The sequence below is a fragment of the Salmo salar genome, chromosome ssa13, assembly GCF_905237065.1.
Source record: "Salmo salar chromosome ssa13, Ssal_v3.1, whole genome shotgun sequence".
NCBI lineage: Eukaryota > Metazoa > Chordata > Actinopteri > Salmoniformes > Salmonidae > Salmo > Salmo salar.
In genome coordinates this window covers 110,355,930-110,373,696 of record NC_059454.1, presented here as the reverse complement: position 1 = coordinate 110,373,696, position 17,767 = coordinate 110,355,930, and the positions used below count along the sequence as shown (strand labels likewise).

Here is a 17,767-nt window from a genome sequence, read left to right as displayed (position 1 = left end):
GGAAAGGGAGGGTGGGTTTAGAGACTTTTCAGAGCCAGCCAGACTGTGAAGAGATGTGTATTGATGGGTCTCTCTGACACCCTCAGGGGTTTGGTCTTTCTCTGTATTCCCAGTCTGAGCACCTCGGACCAGCAGTGCTGTGTGGATGTACACCCTGGACGCCCTGGAGCCTTTACCAGCCTACCGCTGGAGGATCATGTGTTATCATCTCTACTCTACTCTGTGTCTGGTCTACTGGTTCTCTCCGGGTATGTATCGCTACACTACTGAATCCCTTTTGGGTTATCTAGCACATTTCATTGACCCTTTATTTATATTGAGGTCATTATTCAACCTTTTTTACAAGGGAGATCTGTCCATAGAGACATGTGCCTTCAAAAAGTATTCACACCCTTTGACTTTTTCCACATTTTGTTGTTAACAGCCTGAAGTTAAAATTGTTTAAATTGAGATGTATTTTCACTGGCCTACACACAATATCACATAGTGTCAATGTGGAATTATATTTTTATATATATTATTTTACATTTTTACAAATGAATTAAAAATAAAAAGCTGAAATGTTGAGTTAATAAGAATTCAACCCCTTTGTTATGGCAAGTTCAGGAGTAAACATTAATTTATCAAGTCACACAATAAGTTGCATGGACTCACTATGTGTGCCATAATAGTGCTTAACATGATTTTTGAATGACTACCTCATCTCTGTACCCCACATATACAATAATCTGTAAGATCCCTCAGTCGAGCAGTGAATTTCAAACACAGATTAAACCACAAAGACCAGGAAGGTTTTCCAATGCCTCGCAAAGAAGGGCTATACTATTTCACGATATCTCATTCACTTAAAAACGTACATATCTTGCATTACTCATATCATATGTATATAATGTATTCTATACTATTCTACTGTATCTTAGTCCGTTTCACTCTGACATCGCTCGTCCATATGTATATAGTCTTCATTCATTCCTACTTAGATGTGTGTGTATTGGGTATATGTTGTGTAATTTGTTAGATATTTACTGCACTGTTGGAACTAGAAACACAAGCATTTAGTTAGATATTACTGCACTGTTGGAACTAGAAACACAAGCATTTAGTTAGGTATTACTGTTGGAGCTAGAAACACAAGCATTTAGTTAGATATTACTGTACTGTTGGAGCTAGAAACACAAGCATTTAGTTAGATATTACTGTTGGAGCTGGGAACACAAGCATTTAGTTAGATATTACTGCACTGTTGGAACTAGAAACACAAGCATTTAGTTAGATATTACTGTTGGAGCTGGGAACACAAGCATTTAGTTAGATATTACTGTACTGTTGGAGCTAGAAACACAAGCATTTAGTTAGATATTACTGTTGGAGCTAGAAACACAAGCATTTAGTTAGATATTACTGTACTGTTGGAGCTGGGAACACAAGCATTTAGTTAGATATTACTGCACTGTTGGAACTAGAAACACAAGCATTTAGTTAGATATTACTGTTGGAGCTGGGAACACAAGCATTTAGTTAGATATTACTGTATTGTTGGAGCGAGAAACACAAGCATTTAGTTAGATATTACTGTACTTTTGGAGCTAGAAACACAAGCATTTAGTTAGATATTACTGCACTGTTGGAGCTAGAAACACAAGCATTTCACTACACCCGCAATAACATCTGCTAATCACGTGTATGTGACCAATAACATTTGATTTGATTTGGTAGATGGGTAAAACATATATTTTTTTAAAAGCAGACATTGAACATCCCTTTGAGCATGGTAAAGTTATTAATTACACTATAGATGGTGTATCAATACACCCAGTCACTACAATAATAGAGGCGTCCTTCCTAACTCAGTTGCCGTAGAGCAGCGTTTCCCAAACTCAGTCCTCGGTCCCCAAATGGTAGACATTTTGTTTTTTTGCCCCAACACTACACAACTGATTCAAATGATCAAAGCTTGATGATTTAGTTGATGATTTGAATCAGCTGTGTAGTGCTTGGGTAAAGCCTAAAACGTGCACCTCCTGGTGTGCCGAGTTTGGGGAAACCGTGCCGTAGAGGAAGGAAAGCGCTCAGGGATTTCACCATGAGGCCAACGATGACTTTAAAACAGTTCTAGAGTTTAATGGCTGTGATAGGAGAAAACTGAGGATGGATCAACAACATTCAAAATGGCGCCGGAAGAAATGGCAGCAGTGTTACGGGCGTCTAACCAATTGGGATATTATGTGTTTTTTTCTCGCGTTATTTGTAACTTATTTTGTACATAATGTTTCTGCCACCGTATCTTACGGCAAATAAAGAGCTTCTAGATATCAGGACAGAGATCACTCACCTCGGATTAGACAAAGATTTTTTGTAGAACAAACAAGAAGCACAAGACATTCTCCAAACACCTGACAGGGCCAACATCCCCGTTATTTGCAAGAGGAACGACGCAGGTACAGAGGACAAAGAGCCGGATGCCTGGTCAGGACCCGAAAAAAGGCGAGTGGGAAAGCTGCCGTTACCGTCAATATTACTCGCCAACGTGCAATCATTGGACAATAAATTAGACGAGGTACGATCACGAATATCCTAGAACAGCACACTCCGGTAAGACGAGGGGGGGGCAGTCTGTGCATATTTGTAAACAACAGCTGGTGCACGAAATCTAAGGAAGTCTCTAGGTTTTGCTCGCCTGAAGTAGAGTATATTTTGTGATAAATTGCAGGCCACACTACTTGCCTAGAGAGTTTTCATCTATACTTTTCATGGCTGTTTATTTACCACCACAGACAGATGCTGGCACTGAGACCGCACTCAGTCAGCTGTATAAGGAAATAAGCAAACAGGAAACCACTCACCCAGAGGCGGTGCTCCTAGTGGCCGGAGACTTTAATGCAGGGAAACTTAAATCAGTTTTACCTCATTTCTATCAACATATTAAACGTGCAACCAAAGGGAAAAAAATTCTAGATCACCTGTACTCCACACACAGAGACGCGTACAAAGCTCTCCCTCGCCCTCCATTTGGTAAATCCGACCACAACTCTATCCTCCTTATTCCTGCTTACAAGCTAAAATGAAAGCAGGAAGCACCAGTGATTCGGTCTATAAAAAAATGATCAGATGAAGCAGATGCTAAACTACAGGACTGTTTTGCAGCACAGACTGGAACATGTTCCGGGATTTTTCTGATGGCATTGAGGAGTACACCACATCAGTCACTGGCTTCATCAATAAGTGCATTGAGCACGTCGTCCCCACAGTGACTGTACGTACATACCCCAACCAGAAGCCATGGATTACAGGCAACATTCACACTGAGCTAAAGGGTAGAGCAGCCACTTTCAAGGAGCGGGACTCTAACCCAGAAGCTTACAAGAAATCCTGTATGCCCTGCGACGAACCATCAAACATATTCCAGTCAAAGTGTAGCTCATCACTAAGCTAAGGATCCTGGGACTAAACACCTCCCTCTGCAACTGGATCCTGGACTTCCTGACGGGCCGCCCCCAGGTGGTGAGGGTAGGTAGCAACACATCTGCCACGCTGATCCTCAACACTGGAGCTCCCCAGGGGTGCGTGCTCAGTCCCCTCCTGTACTCCCTGTTCACCCATGACTGCATGGCCAGGTGTGTAAAGCTCTTAGAGACTTACCCAGAAAGACACAGCTGTAATCACTGCCAAAGGTGATTCTAACATGTATTAACTCAGGGGTGTGAATACTTATATAAATTAGACATTTCTATAAACATATTTTTACTTTGTCATTATGGGGTATTGTGTGTAGATGGGTGAGGGGGGAAAAAAATCTATTTAATCCATTTTAAATCCAGGCTGTAACACAACGAAATGTGGAATAAGTGAAGGGGTATGAACACTTTCTGAAGGCACGAGAGAGAGAGAGAGAGAGAGAGAGAGAGAGAGAGAGAGAGAGAGCGCGCTATCTGGTTCTGTTTCTATGATCTGATACCATGTGGACCAGACATGGTCCATGGTTAACACCTCGCAGTAGCAGTGTGTGGGTAAAATCATCGGGGAAGCCAAGCCAGAAAACACAAAAGCCTTATTACAACATAGGTGTTGTGATAATTGTGTTGTTTGCTCTGTAACCTGTTAGTTCATATGCCTTGACACCGTGATATATAGACCTAAAGGCTGAGACAATAAGACACAGTGGCAGAATAAATTCAACCACACCTTTGTTTCATTACAAAACCAGAGAGCAACATCTGTCCGGTGAAGTCCACAAAGCATACTGCATGTAACAAACAGTTACATGATCTACAGCAAGGGTCAAGAAAGTTCATGTTTTCGACATTTTCGCTTCACTAAACAACTTTTGATTTATAAACACAGAGAGTTACCTCATGACGCAAAGGAAACAGGAGCTGCCTCTACTCTTCCAGCACCATTTCAACATCAACATTTCAACATCAAATCACCTATCCTTAGTCTAACAGCGTGACAACTAAAAGATACTAAAAACAATTTAGACCAATCAACGTAAGCTAAATACGATGTGGCTGTCCATGGTTCTGGTGTGTGTGTGTGTGTGTGTGTGTGTGTGTGTGTGTGTGTGTGTGTGTGTGTGTGTGTGTGTGTGTGTGTGTGTGTGTGTGTGTGTGTGTGTATTCATTCAAGCAGAAAAACATGTTGACTCACCCTAGAGAAACGTCAATGCCTTCCTCCTGTCTTTCATCATGTTGCCTAAACGGTCCATCACTCTGTCATACAGTACCCGCTGTTAGTTTTTGTTGTCCCTGGCTACCTGGGTAAAATGCTTTGCTCGCTAGCCTAACTTCCATTCATGGGCAACGTTAGCTAGTTAACATTAGCCTTCTACATCTAGCTACATATTGAACTAACATCCTCTCAGGTCAGGGGCACAACAATGTATGAATTAATGGTTGGATCAGAATCACCGTTATAATCATTGGTCAGTATGGAGAATTAAGTAAAACCACAAGTCCAGATCCCCATCTCCATGCATGGATCATTTAGGAAAGGGCCAGTTTTAGTTAGCTAGCTAGCCACTGGAGGACAACAACACAACGAGATGCAACAATTCAAGTTGTTTCTATCGATGACGTATTGCTCTGTGATTGGAATGAAGCCAAATCCGAACTGGCTTCCCTTAACACTTTTTTTTTTTTGGTGTGCCAGGACCATTCACAGTTGAGCTCACTCCGTTTAGCTCAACGCTGATTGGCTATTATTTTATACTTTTTTTTATATAAAGGGAGGCCAAGTGCTCGCTGGCTTCCCTTGCATCAAATGCTACTGGCGGCAACAATGTCATACTCTTTTTGACCAGACAGCATCAGATAGATGGGCTACACATAGAGAGACAGAGGGGCGCTGTTTCGCTCTCTTGTGAATTGAAGGAAAATGTATGAAAACACAGAGAGATTAAAATGTTTATGTTTCTTTCTTTTTTTCTTGGTCAATTTTAGGGGGAAGCCTGGCCTTCCCTTGGCAACCATGAATAGACACCACTGATACACCACTGGGGTATAGGGACAGGGGGACACTGGGATATAGGGACAGGGGCCCTCTGGGGTATAGGGACAGGGGGACACTGGGATATAGGGACAGGGGCCCTCTGGGGTATAGGGACAGGGGCCCACTGGGATATAGGGACAGGGTCCCACTGGGATATAGGGACAGGAGCCCTCTGGGGTATAGGGACAGGGTCTCTCTGGGATATAGGGACAGGGGGACACTGGGGTATAGGGACAGGGGCCCACTGGGATATAGGGACAGGGTCCCACTGGGATATAGGGACAGGGGCCCTCTGGGGTATAGGGACAGGGTCTCTCTGGGATATAGGGACAGGGGGACACTGGGGATATGGACAGGGGCCCTCTGGGGTATAGGGACAGGGGCCCACTGGGATATAGGGACAGGGTCCCACTGGGATATAGGGACAGGGGCCCTCTGGGGTATAGGGACAGGGTCCCACTGGGATATAGGGACAGGAGCCCTCTGGGGTATAGGGACAGGGTCTCTCTGGGATATAGGGACAGGGGGACACTGGGGTATAGGGACAGGGGCCCACTGGGATATAGGGACAGGGGCCCACTGGGATATAGGGACAGGGGCCCTCTGGGGTATAGGGACAGGGTCTCTCTGGGATATAGGGACAGGGGGACACTGGGGATATGGACAGGGGCCCTCTGGGGTATAGGGACAGGGGCCCACTGGGATATAGGGACAGGGTCCCACTGGGATATAGGGACAGGGGCCCTCTGGGGTATAGGGACAGGGTCTCTCTGGGATATAGGGACAGGGGGACACTGGGGATAGGGACAGGGGCCCTCTGGGGTATAGGGACAGGGGCCCACTGGGATATAGGGACAGGGTCCCACTGGGATATAGGGACAAGGTCCCACTGAGATATAGGGACAGGGTCCCACTGAGATATAGGGACAGGGTCCCACTGGGATATAGGGACAAGGTCCCACTGGGATATAGGGACAGGGTCCCTCTGGGATATAGGGACAGGATTCCACTGGGGTATAGGGAGAGGGTCCCACTGGGGTATAGGGACAGGGTCCCTCTGGGGTATAGGGACAGGGTCACACTGGGGTATAGGGACAGGGTCCCACTGGGATATAGGGACAGGGTCCCACTGGGGTATAGGGACAGGGTCCCACTGGGATATAGGGACAGGATTCCACTGGGATATAGGGACAGGGTCCCACTGGGATATAGGGACAGGGTCCCACTGGGATATAGGGACAGGATTCCACTGGGATATAGGGACAGGGTCCCACTGGGGTACAGGGACAGGGTTCCATTGGGAGGCTATGCTTGTTTTTTTAATACCATTTAAAAAAATGTCTATGTTAAAAACTACATCTTGCTTTTTCCATGTGCACACTTATGGGCACTGTGCGTCACGGATGGATTGGCTGCGCTTCAGTTGTCAAAATCAATGCCATAACCAACTGTATTACTGCTTAAAACTTATTTGGGATCGGTGTCCCTTCCACGGGACGGATGAGCTAACATAGGCTAATGCGATTAGCATGAGGTTGTAAGTAACTAGAACATTTCCCAGGACATAAACATATCTGATATTGCCAGAAAGCTTGTTAATCTAACTGCACTGTCCAATTTACAGTAGCTACTAAAGTGAAATAATACCATGCTATTGTTTGAGGAGAGTGCACAGTTTTGAACATGAAAAGTTATTTATAAACAAATTAGGCACATTTGGGCAGTCTTGATACAACATTTTGAACAGAAATGCAATGGTTCATTGGATCAGTCAAACTGTGCACATACACTGCTGCCATCTAGTGGCCAAAATCTAAATTGCACCTGGGCTGGAATAATACATTATGTCCTTTTGCATTTCAAAGATGATGGTGCAATTTGTTTTTACAAAAGAACAGTTTTTTTTTTCTCTGTATGATCTTTTACCAGATCTATTGTGTTATATTCTCCTACATTCCTTTCACATTTCCACATTTCACATTTCCAAAAAACATGAGATTTTCCTTGAACAGAAATGAAACAAACACAGTGGAGGTCTGAGAATAGATTTGTGGTCATATGAAACAGAAGTGAGAATGTTTATACTCAGTGAACATCCAACTATGTTGATGAAATGAAATAGCTGTATTATTCCCCTTCAGGTTTCATGGTCTTTAAATAGCACCATGTATTTATGTCTGAGACGTGTAGCACATGACCTTACCACTGTCCCAACCAGTTTAAACATAAAAGTTGTGGACATTGACACGATAGTTTATAATGTAGGGTTTATAGGGTAGAAATAAACTCTTGTAGCAAACCGTGTCATAGTAACACATCCAGCCTCCTGTCTGTCTGTCTGTCTGTCTGTCTGCCACACACACACACACACACACACACACACACACACACACACACACACACACACACACACACACACACACACACACTACTTTAACTCTAGTTGGAAGGCAGCCATGACAGCATCACTCCATCCCCTACACTTCACCCTGCTTGAACACAACAACAGAAACGCCCGTAATCATCTGAGGGTGAGTCCCAAATGGAACCCTATTCCCTTTATAGTGCACTACTTCAGACAAAAGTAGTATACAGGGAATAGGGACCATTTGGGATTTCATATTGAGTAATTCCCTAAACACTATCAGCTACAGCTGAAGTCGGAGGTTTACATACGCCTCACCCAAATACATTTAAACTCAGTTTTTTCACAATTCCTGACATTTTAATCCTAATAAAAATTCCCTGTCTTAGGTCAGTTAGGATCAACACTTTATTTTAAGAATGTGAAATGTCAGAATAATAGTAGAGAGAATGATTTATTTCAGCTTTTATTTCTTTCATCACATTCCCAGTAGGTCAGAAGTTTACATACACTCAATTAGTATTTGGCAGCATTGCCTTTACAGTCTCTAACTTGGGTCAAACGTTTCGGGTAGCCTTCCAGAAGCTTCCCACAATAAGTTGGGTGAATTTTGGCCCATTCCTCCTGACAGAGCTGGTGTAACTGAGTCAGCTTTGTAGGCCTCCTCGCTCGCACACGCCTTTTCATTTCTGCCTCCATATTTTCTATAGGAATGAGGTCAGGGCTTTTTGATGACCACTTCAATACCTTGACTTTGTTGTCCTTAAGCCATTTTGCCACAACTTTGGAAGTGTGCTTGGGGTCATTGTCCATTTGGAAGACCCATTTGCGACCAAGCTTAAACTTCCTGACTGATGTCTTGAGATGTTGCTTCAATATATCCACATAATTTTCCTGCCTCATGAAGCCATCTATCTTGTGAAGTGCACCAGGCCCTCCTGCAGCAAAGCACCCGCACAACATGATGCTGCCACCCCCGTGCTTCACGGTTGGGAGGGTTTTCTTCAGTTTGCAAGCCTCCCCCTTTTTCCTCCAAACATAACGATGGTCATTATGGCCAAACAGTTCTATTTTTGTTTCATCAGACCAGAGGACATTTCTCCAAAAAGTACGATCTTTGTCCCCATGTGCAGTTGCAAACCGTAGTCTGGCTTTTTTTATGGCGGTTTTGGAGCAGTGGCTTCTTCCTTGCTGAGCGGCCTTTCAGGTTATGTTGATATAGGACTCGTTTTACTGTGGATATAAATACTTTTGTACCTGTTTCCTCCAGCGTTTTCACAAGGTCCTTTGCTGTTGTTCTGGGATTGTTTTGCACTTTTCGCACCAAAGTACGTTCATCTCTAGGAGACAGAACGCGTCTCCTTCCTGAGCGGTATGACGGCTGCGTGGTCCCATGGTGTTTATACTTGTGTACTATTGTTGGTACAGATGAACGTGGTACCTTCAGGCATTTGGAAATTGCTCCCAAGGATGAACCAGACTTGTGGAGGTCTACAATTGTTTTTCTGAGGTCTTGGCTGATTTCTTTTGATTTTCCCATGATGTCAAGCAAAAATGCACTGAGTTTGAAGGTAGGCCTTGAAATACATCCACAGGTACACCTCCAATTGACTCAAATTATGTCAATTAGCCTATCAGACGCTTCTAAAGCCATGACACCATTTTCTTGAATTTTCTAAGCTGTTTAAAGGCATAGTCAATTTAGTAAATGTAAACTTCTGACCCACTGGAATTGTGATACAATGAACTATAAGTGAAATAATCTGTCTGTAAACAATTGTTGGAAAAATGACTTATGGTCATGCACAAAGTAGATGTCCTAACCGACTTGCCAAAACTATAGTTTGTTAACAAGAAATTTGTGGAGTGGTTGAAAAATTAGTTTTAATGACTCCAACCTAAGTTGTATGTAAACTTCCGACTTCAGCTGTACAAGAGATGAAGCCTTTCATATTAAAATGTGGCTCCTTGGTGATGATGTTTAAACTCAACTGGATTTAATGTGTCACTTTAATATTAGATTTATATACTTTAATACTTTAATACACTTTAATATTAGATTTATATATTTTAATACTTTAATACACTTTAATACACTTTAATATTAGATTTATATATTTTTTTAAATGCTGTAAGAGCAAAACATAGCACTTCCCCCTATAAACCTACACCCTGGTTCTCAGGAGTCCCCAGGAATATTCTTCCCCCTATAAACCTACACCCTGGTTCTCAGGGGTCCCCAGGAATATTCTTCCCCCTATAAACCTACACCCTGGTTCTCAGGGGTCCCCAGGAATATTCTTCCCCCCTATAAACCTACACCCTGGTTCTCAGGAGTCCTCAGGAATATTCTTCCCCCCTATAAACCTACACCCTGGTTCTCAGGAGTCCCTAGGAATATTCTTCCCCCTATAAACCTACACCCTGGTTCTCAGGAGTCCTCAGGAATATTCTTCCCCCCTATAAACCTACACCCTGGTTCTCAGGGGTCCCCAGGAATATTCTTCCCCCTATAAACCTACACCCTGGTTCTCAGGAGTCCCCAGGAATATTCTTCCCCCTATAAACCTACACCCTGGTTCTCAGGAGTCCCCAGGAATATTCTTCCCCCTATAAACCTACACCCTGGTTCTCAGGAGTCCCCAGGAATATTCTTCCCCCTATAAACCTACACCCTGGTTCTCAGGAGTCCCCAGGAATATTCTTCCCCCCTATAAACCTACACCCTGGTTCTCAGGGGTCCCCAGGAATATTCTTCCCCCCTATAAACCTACACCCTGGTTCTCAGGGGTCCCCAGGAATATTCTTCCCCCCTATAAACCTACACCCTGGTTCTCAGGGGTCCCCAGGAATATTCTTCCCCCTTATAAACCTACACCCTGGTTCTCAGGGGTCCCCAGGAATATTCTTCCCCCTATAAACCAACACCCTGGTTCTCAGGAGTCCCCAGGAATATTCTTCCCCCCTATAAACCTACACCCTGGTTCTCAGGAGTCCTCAGGACTATTCTTACTTCAACAACAATAGCAGGGCGAGGTTTCCTGAAGATTAACACATAGGCAGAACACAATCAGCTGGCTGCTTGTGTGGAAGGAATTCTTTACAACAGTAGCTACTGGGGAAATGACAGGAACATTATATTCACTTGATCTTAGCTGAATGTTCCTGCTTTACTAAAAAAACATGTCAGCAAAGGTGAAGATATAAAAAAATCTTCATTTAACTAGTCAAGTCAGTTAAGAACAAATTGTTATTTATACACTCTAACCACTAGACTACCTGCCTCTTCTACACTCTAACCACTAGACTACCTGCCTCCTCTACACTCTAACCACTAGGCTACCTGCCTCCTCTACACTCTAACCACTAGGTTACCTGCCTCTTCTACACTCTAACCACTAGGCTACCTGCCTCCTCTACACTCTAACCACTAGACTACCTGCCTCCCCTCCACTCAAACCACTAGGCTACCTGCCACCCCTACACTCTAACCACTAGACTACCTGCCTCCTCTACACTCTAACCACTAGGCTACCTGCCTCCTCTACTCTAACCACTAGGCTACCTGCCTCCTCTACACTCTAACCACTAGGCTACCTGCCTCCTCTACACTCTAACCACTAGGTTACCTGCCTCTTCTACACTCTAACCACTAGGCTACCTGCCTCCTCTACACTCTAACCACTAGGCTACCTGCCTCCTCTACACTCTAACCACTAGGCTACCTGCCGCCACTCCACTCTAACCACTAGGTTACCCTGCCACCTCTACACTCTAACCACTAGGTTACCTGCCGCCCCTCCACTCTAACCACTAGGCTACCTGCCGCCCCTACACTCTAACCACTAGGCTACCTGCCTCCTCTACACTCTAACCACTAGGCTACCTGCCGCTCCTCCACTCTAACCACTAGGCTACCTGCTGCCCCTCCACTCTAACCACTAGGCTACCTGCCTCCTCTACACTCTAACCACTAAACTACCTGCCGCCCCTACACTCTAACCACTAGGTTACCTGCCGCCCCTCCACTCTAACCACTAGGCTACCTGCCGCCCCTACACTCTAACCACTAGGCTACCTGCCTCCGCTACACTCTAACCAGTAGGCTACCTGCCGCCCCTCCACTCTAACCATTAGGCTACCTGCCGCTCCTCCACACTAACCACTAGGCTACCTGCCGCTCCTCCACTCTAACCACTAGGCTACCTGCCGCCCCTCCACTCTAACCACTAGGCTACCTGCCGCCCCTCCACTCTAACCACTAGGCTACCTGCCGCCCCTCCACTCTAACCACTAGGCTACCTGCCTCCCCTCCACTCTGACCACTAGGCTACCTGCCTCCCCTCCACTCTAACCACTAGACTACCTGCCCCCTCTACACTCTAACCACTAGGCTACCTGCCTCCTCTACACTCTAACCACTAGGTTACCTGCCTCTTCTACACTCTAACCACTAGGCTACCTGCCTCCTCTACACTCTAACCACTAGGCTACCTGCCTCCTCTACACTCTAACCACTAGGCTACCTGCCGCCACTCCACTCTAACCACTAGGTTACCCTGCCACCTCTACACTCTAACCACTAGGTTACCTGCCGCTCCTCCACTCTAACCACTAGGCTACCTGCCGCCCCTACACTCTAACCACTAGGCTACCTGCCTCCTCTACACTCTAACCACTAGGCTACCTGACGCTCCTCCACTCTAACCACTAGGCTACCTGCCGTCCCTCCACTCTAACCACTAGGCTACCCTGCCGTCCCTCCACTCTAACCACTAAGCTACCTGCCGCCCCTACACTCTAACCACTAGGTTACCTGCCGCCCCTCCACTCTAACCACTAGGCTACCTACCGCCCCTACACTCTAACCACTAGGCTACCTGCCTCCGCTACACTCTAACCAGTAGGCTACCTGCCGCCCCTCCACTCTAACCATTAGGCTACCTGCCGCTCCTCCACACTAACCACTAGGCTACCTGCCGCTCCTCCACTCTAACCACTAGGCTACCTGCCGCCCCTCCACTCTAACCACTAGGCTACCTGCCGCCCCTCCACTCTAACCACTAGGCTACCTGCCGCCCCTCCACTCTAACCACTAGGCTACCTGCCTCCCCTCCACTCTAACCACTAGGCTACCTGCCTCCCCTCCACTCTAACCACTAGACTACCTGCCCCCCCTACACTCTAACCACTAGACTACCTGCCTCCTCTACACTCTAACCACTAGGTTACCTGCCTCTTCTACACTCTAACCACTAGGCTACCTGCCTCCTCTACACTCTAACCACTAGGCTACCTGCCTCCTCTACACTCTAACCACTAGGCTACCTGCCGCCACTCCAACCTAACAACTAGGTTACCCTGCCACCTCTACACTCTAACCACTAGGTTACCTGCCGCACCTCCACTCTAACCACTAGGCTACCTGCCGCCCCTACACTCTAACCACTAGGCTACCTGCCTCCTCTACACTCTAACCACTAGGCTACCTGCCGCTCCTCCACTCTAACCACTAGGCTACCTGCCGCCCCTCCACTCTAACCACTAGGTTACCTGCCGCACCTCCACTCTAACCACTAGGCTACCTGCCGCCCCTACACTCTAACCACTAGGCTACCTGCCTCCTCTACACTCTAACCACTAGGCTACCTGCCGCTCCTCCACTCTAACCACTAGGCTACCTGCCGCCCCTCCACTCTAACCACTAGGCTACCTGCCTCCTCTACACTCTAACCACTAAACTACCTGCCGCCCCTACACTCTAACCACTAGGTTACCTGCCGCCCCTACACTCTAACCACTAGGCTACCTGCCTCCGCTACACTCTAACCAGTAGGCTACCTGCCGCCCCTCCACTCTAACCACTAGGCTACCTGCCGCTCCTCCACTCTAACCACTAGGCTACCTGCCGCTCCTCCACTCTAACCACTAGGCTACCTGCCGCCCCTCCACTCTAACCACTAGTCTACCTGCCGCCCTCCACTCTAACCACTAGGCTACCTGCCGCCCCTCCACTCTAACCACTAGGCTACCTGCCTCCCCTCCACTCTAACCACTAGGCTACCTGCCTCCCCTCCACTCTAACCACTAGGCTACCTGCCGCCCCTCCACTCTAACCACTAGGCTACCTGCCGCCCTCCACTCTAACCACTAGGCTACCTGCCGCCCCTCCACTCTAACCACTAGGCTACCTGCCTCCCCTCCACTCTAACCACTAGGCTACCTGCCTCCCCTCCACTCTAACCACTAGACTACCTGCCTCCTCTACACTCTAACCACTAGGCTACCTGCCTCCTCTACACTCTAACCACTAGACTACCTGCCTCCTCTACACTCTAACCACTAGGCTACCTGCCACCCCTCCACTCAAACCACTAGACTACCTGCCCCCCCTACACTCTAACCACTAGTCTACCTATCTCCTCTACACTCTAACCACTAGGCTACCTGCCTCTTCTACACTCTAACCACTAGGCTACCTGCCTCCTCTACACTCTAACCACTAGGCTATCTGCCGCCCCTCCACTCTAACCACTAGGTTACCCTGCCACCTCTACACTCTAACCACTAGGCTACCTGCCTCCTCTACACTCTAACCACTAGGCTCCCTGCCTCCTCTACACTCAAACCACTAGGCTACCTGCCGCCTCTACACTCTAACCACTAGGCTACCTGCCTCCTCTACACTCTAACCACTAGGCTACCTGCCTCCTCTACACTCTAACCACTAGGCTACCTGCCTCCTCTACACTCTAACCACTAGGCTACCTGCCACCTCTACACTCTAACCACTAGGATACCTGCCACCTCTACACTCTAAACACTAGACTACCTGCCTCTCCTCCACTCCACTCTAACCACTAGGCTACCTGCCTCCTCTACACTCTAACCACCAGACTACCTGCCGCCCCTCCACTCTAACCACTAGGTTACCCTGCCACCTCTACACTCTAACCACTAGGCTATCTGCCGCCCCTACACTCTAACCACTAGGCTACCTGCCTCCTCTACACTCTAACCACTAGGCTACCTGCCTCCTCTACACTCTAACCACTAGGCTACCTGCCGCCCCTCCACTCTAACCACTAGACTACCTGCCTCCTCTACACTCTAATCACTAGGTTACCTGCCACCTCTACACTCTAACCACTAGGATACCTGCCACCTCTACACTCTAACCACTAGGCTACCTGCCTCCCCTCCACTCTAACCACTAGGCTACCTGCCTCCTCTACACTCTAATCACTAGGTTACCTGCCGCCCCTCCACTCTAACCACTAGGCTACCTGCCGCCCCTACACTCTAACCACTAGGCTACCTGCCACCCCTACATTCTAACCACTAGACTACCTGCCGCCCCTTTACTCTAACCACTATGCTACCTGCCGCCTCTACACTCTAACCACTAGACTACCTGCCTCCTCTACACTCTAACCACTAGGCTACCTGCCTCCTCTACACTCTAACCACTAGACTACCTGCCTCCTCTACACTCTAACCACTAGGCTACCTGCCTCCTCTACACTCTAACCACTAGACTACCTGCCGCCCCTCCACTCTAACCACTAGGCTACCTGCCGCCCCTCCACTCTAACCACTAGGCTACCTGCCGCCCCTCCACTCTAACCACTAGGCTACCTGCCGCCCCTCCACTCTAACCACTAGGCTACCTGCCTCCTCTACACTCTAACCACTAGGCTACCTGCCTCCTCTACACTCTAACCACTAGGCTACCTGCCACCCCTACACTCTAACCACTAGGCTACCTGCCCCCCTCCACTCTAACCACTAGACTACCTGCCCCCCCTACACTCTAACCACTAGACTACCTGCCGCCCCTCCACTCTAACCACTAGGCTACCTGCCACCCCTACACTCTAACCACTAGGCTACCCTGCCTCCTCTACACTCTAACCACTAGGCTACCTGCCTCTTCTACACTCTAACCACTAGGCTACCTGCCTCCTCTACACTCTTACCACTAGGCTACCTGCCGCCCCTCCACTCTAACCACTAGGTTACCCTGCCACCTCTACACTCTAACCACTAGGCTATCTGCCGCCCCTCCACTCTAACCACTAGGCTATCTGCCGCCCCTACACTCTAACCACTAGGCTACCTGCCTCCTCTACACTCTAACCACTAGGCTACCTGCCTCCTCTACACTCTAACCACTAGGCTACCTGCCTCCTCTACACTCTAACCACTAGGCTACCTGCCTCCTCTACACTCTAACCACTAGGCTACCTGCCACCTCTACACTCTATCCACTAGACTACCTGCCTCCCCTCCACTCTAACCACTAGGCTACCTGCCTCCTCTACACTCTAACCACTAGGCTACCTGCCACCTCTACACTCTATCCACTAGACTACCTGCCTCCCCTCCACTCTAATCACTAGGCTACCTGCCACCTCTACACTCTAACCACTAGACTACCTGCCTCCCCTCCACTCTAACCACTAGGCTACCTGCCTCCTCTACACTCTAATCACTAGGTTACCTGCCGCCCCTACACTCTAACCACTAGGCTACCTGCCGCCCCTACACTCTAACCACTAGGCTACCTGCCGCCCCTCCACTCTAACCACTAGACTACCTGCCGCCCCTACACTCTAACCACTATGCTACCTGCCGCCTCTACACTCTAACCACTAGACTACCTGCCTCCTCTACACTCTAACCACTAGACTACCTGCCTCCTCTACACTCTAACCACTAGGCTACCTGCCGCCCCTCCACTCTAACCACTAGGCTACCTGCCGCCCCTCCACTCTAACCACTAGGCTACCTGCCTCCTCTACACTCTAACCACTAGGATACCTGCCTCCTCTACACTCTAACCACTAGGCTACCTGCCGCCCCTCCACTCTAACCACTAGGCTACCTGCCACCCCTACACTCTAACCACTAGGATACCTGCCTCCTCTACACTCTAACCACTAGGCTACCTGCCTCCTCTACACTCTAACCACTAGGCTACCTGCCTCTTCTACACTCTAAACACTAGGCTACCTGCCTCCTCTACACTCTAACCACTAGACTACCTGCCTCCTCTACACTCTAACCACTAGGCTACCTGCCGCCCCTACACTCTAACCACTAGTCTACCTGCCTCCTCTACACTCTAACCAGTAGGCTACCTGCCTCCTCTACACTCTAACCACTAGGCTACCTGCCTCCTCTACACTCTAACCACTAGGCTACCTGCCGCCTCTACACTCTAACCACTAGGCTACCTGCCACCCCTACACTCTAACCACTAGGCTACCTGCCTCCTCTACACTCTAACCACTAGACTACCTGCCTCCTCTACACTCTAACCACTAGGCTACCTGCCACCCCTACACTCTAACCACTAGGCTACCTGCCTCCTCTACACTCTAACCACTAGGCTACCTGCCTCCTCTACACTCTAACCACTAGACTACCCTGCCACCCCTACACTCTAACCACTAGGCTACCTGCCTCCTCTACACTCTAACCACTAGACTACCTGCCGCCTCTACACTCTAACGACAAGGCTACCTGCCGCCCCTCCACTCTAACCACTAGGTTACCCTGCCACCTCTACACTCTAACCACTAGGCTACCTGCCACCCCTCCACTCTAACCACTAGGCTACCTGCCGCCTCTACACTCTAACCACTAGGATACCTGCCCCCTCTACACTCTAACCACTAGGATACCTGCCTCCTCTACACTCTAACCACTAGGCTACCTGCCACCTCTACACTCTAACCAGTAGGCTACCTGCCGCCCCTCCACTCTAACCAGTAGGCTACCTGCCACCCCTCCACTCTAACCACTAGGCTACCTGCCGCCCCTCCACTCTAACCACTAGGCTACCTGCCACCTCTACACTCTAACCACTAGGCTACCTGCCGCCCCTCCACTCTAACCACTAGGCTACCT

At 48.0% G+C, this 17,767-nt stretch overlaps 1 protein-coding gene across 1 annotated transcript in view; it reads left to right on the top strand.

Moving 5' to 3' along the window:
* Nucleotides 1-17,767, top strand: part of LOC106568558 (TEK tyrosine kinase, endothelial) — a 58,812-nt gene continuing 41,045 nt past the window's right edge. The window contains exon 1 of the mRNA XM_045692673.1: nt 1-248. Coding sequence (XP_045548629.1) covers nt 146-248 — 103 coding nt within the window. The 5' untranslated portion in view covers nt 1-145. The remainder of the gene's footprint in view (nt 249-17,767) is intronic.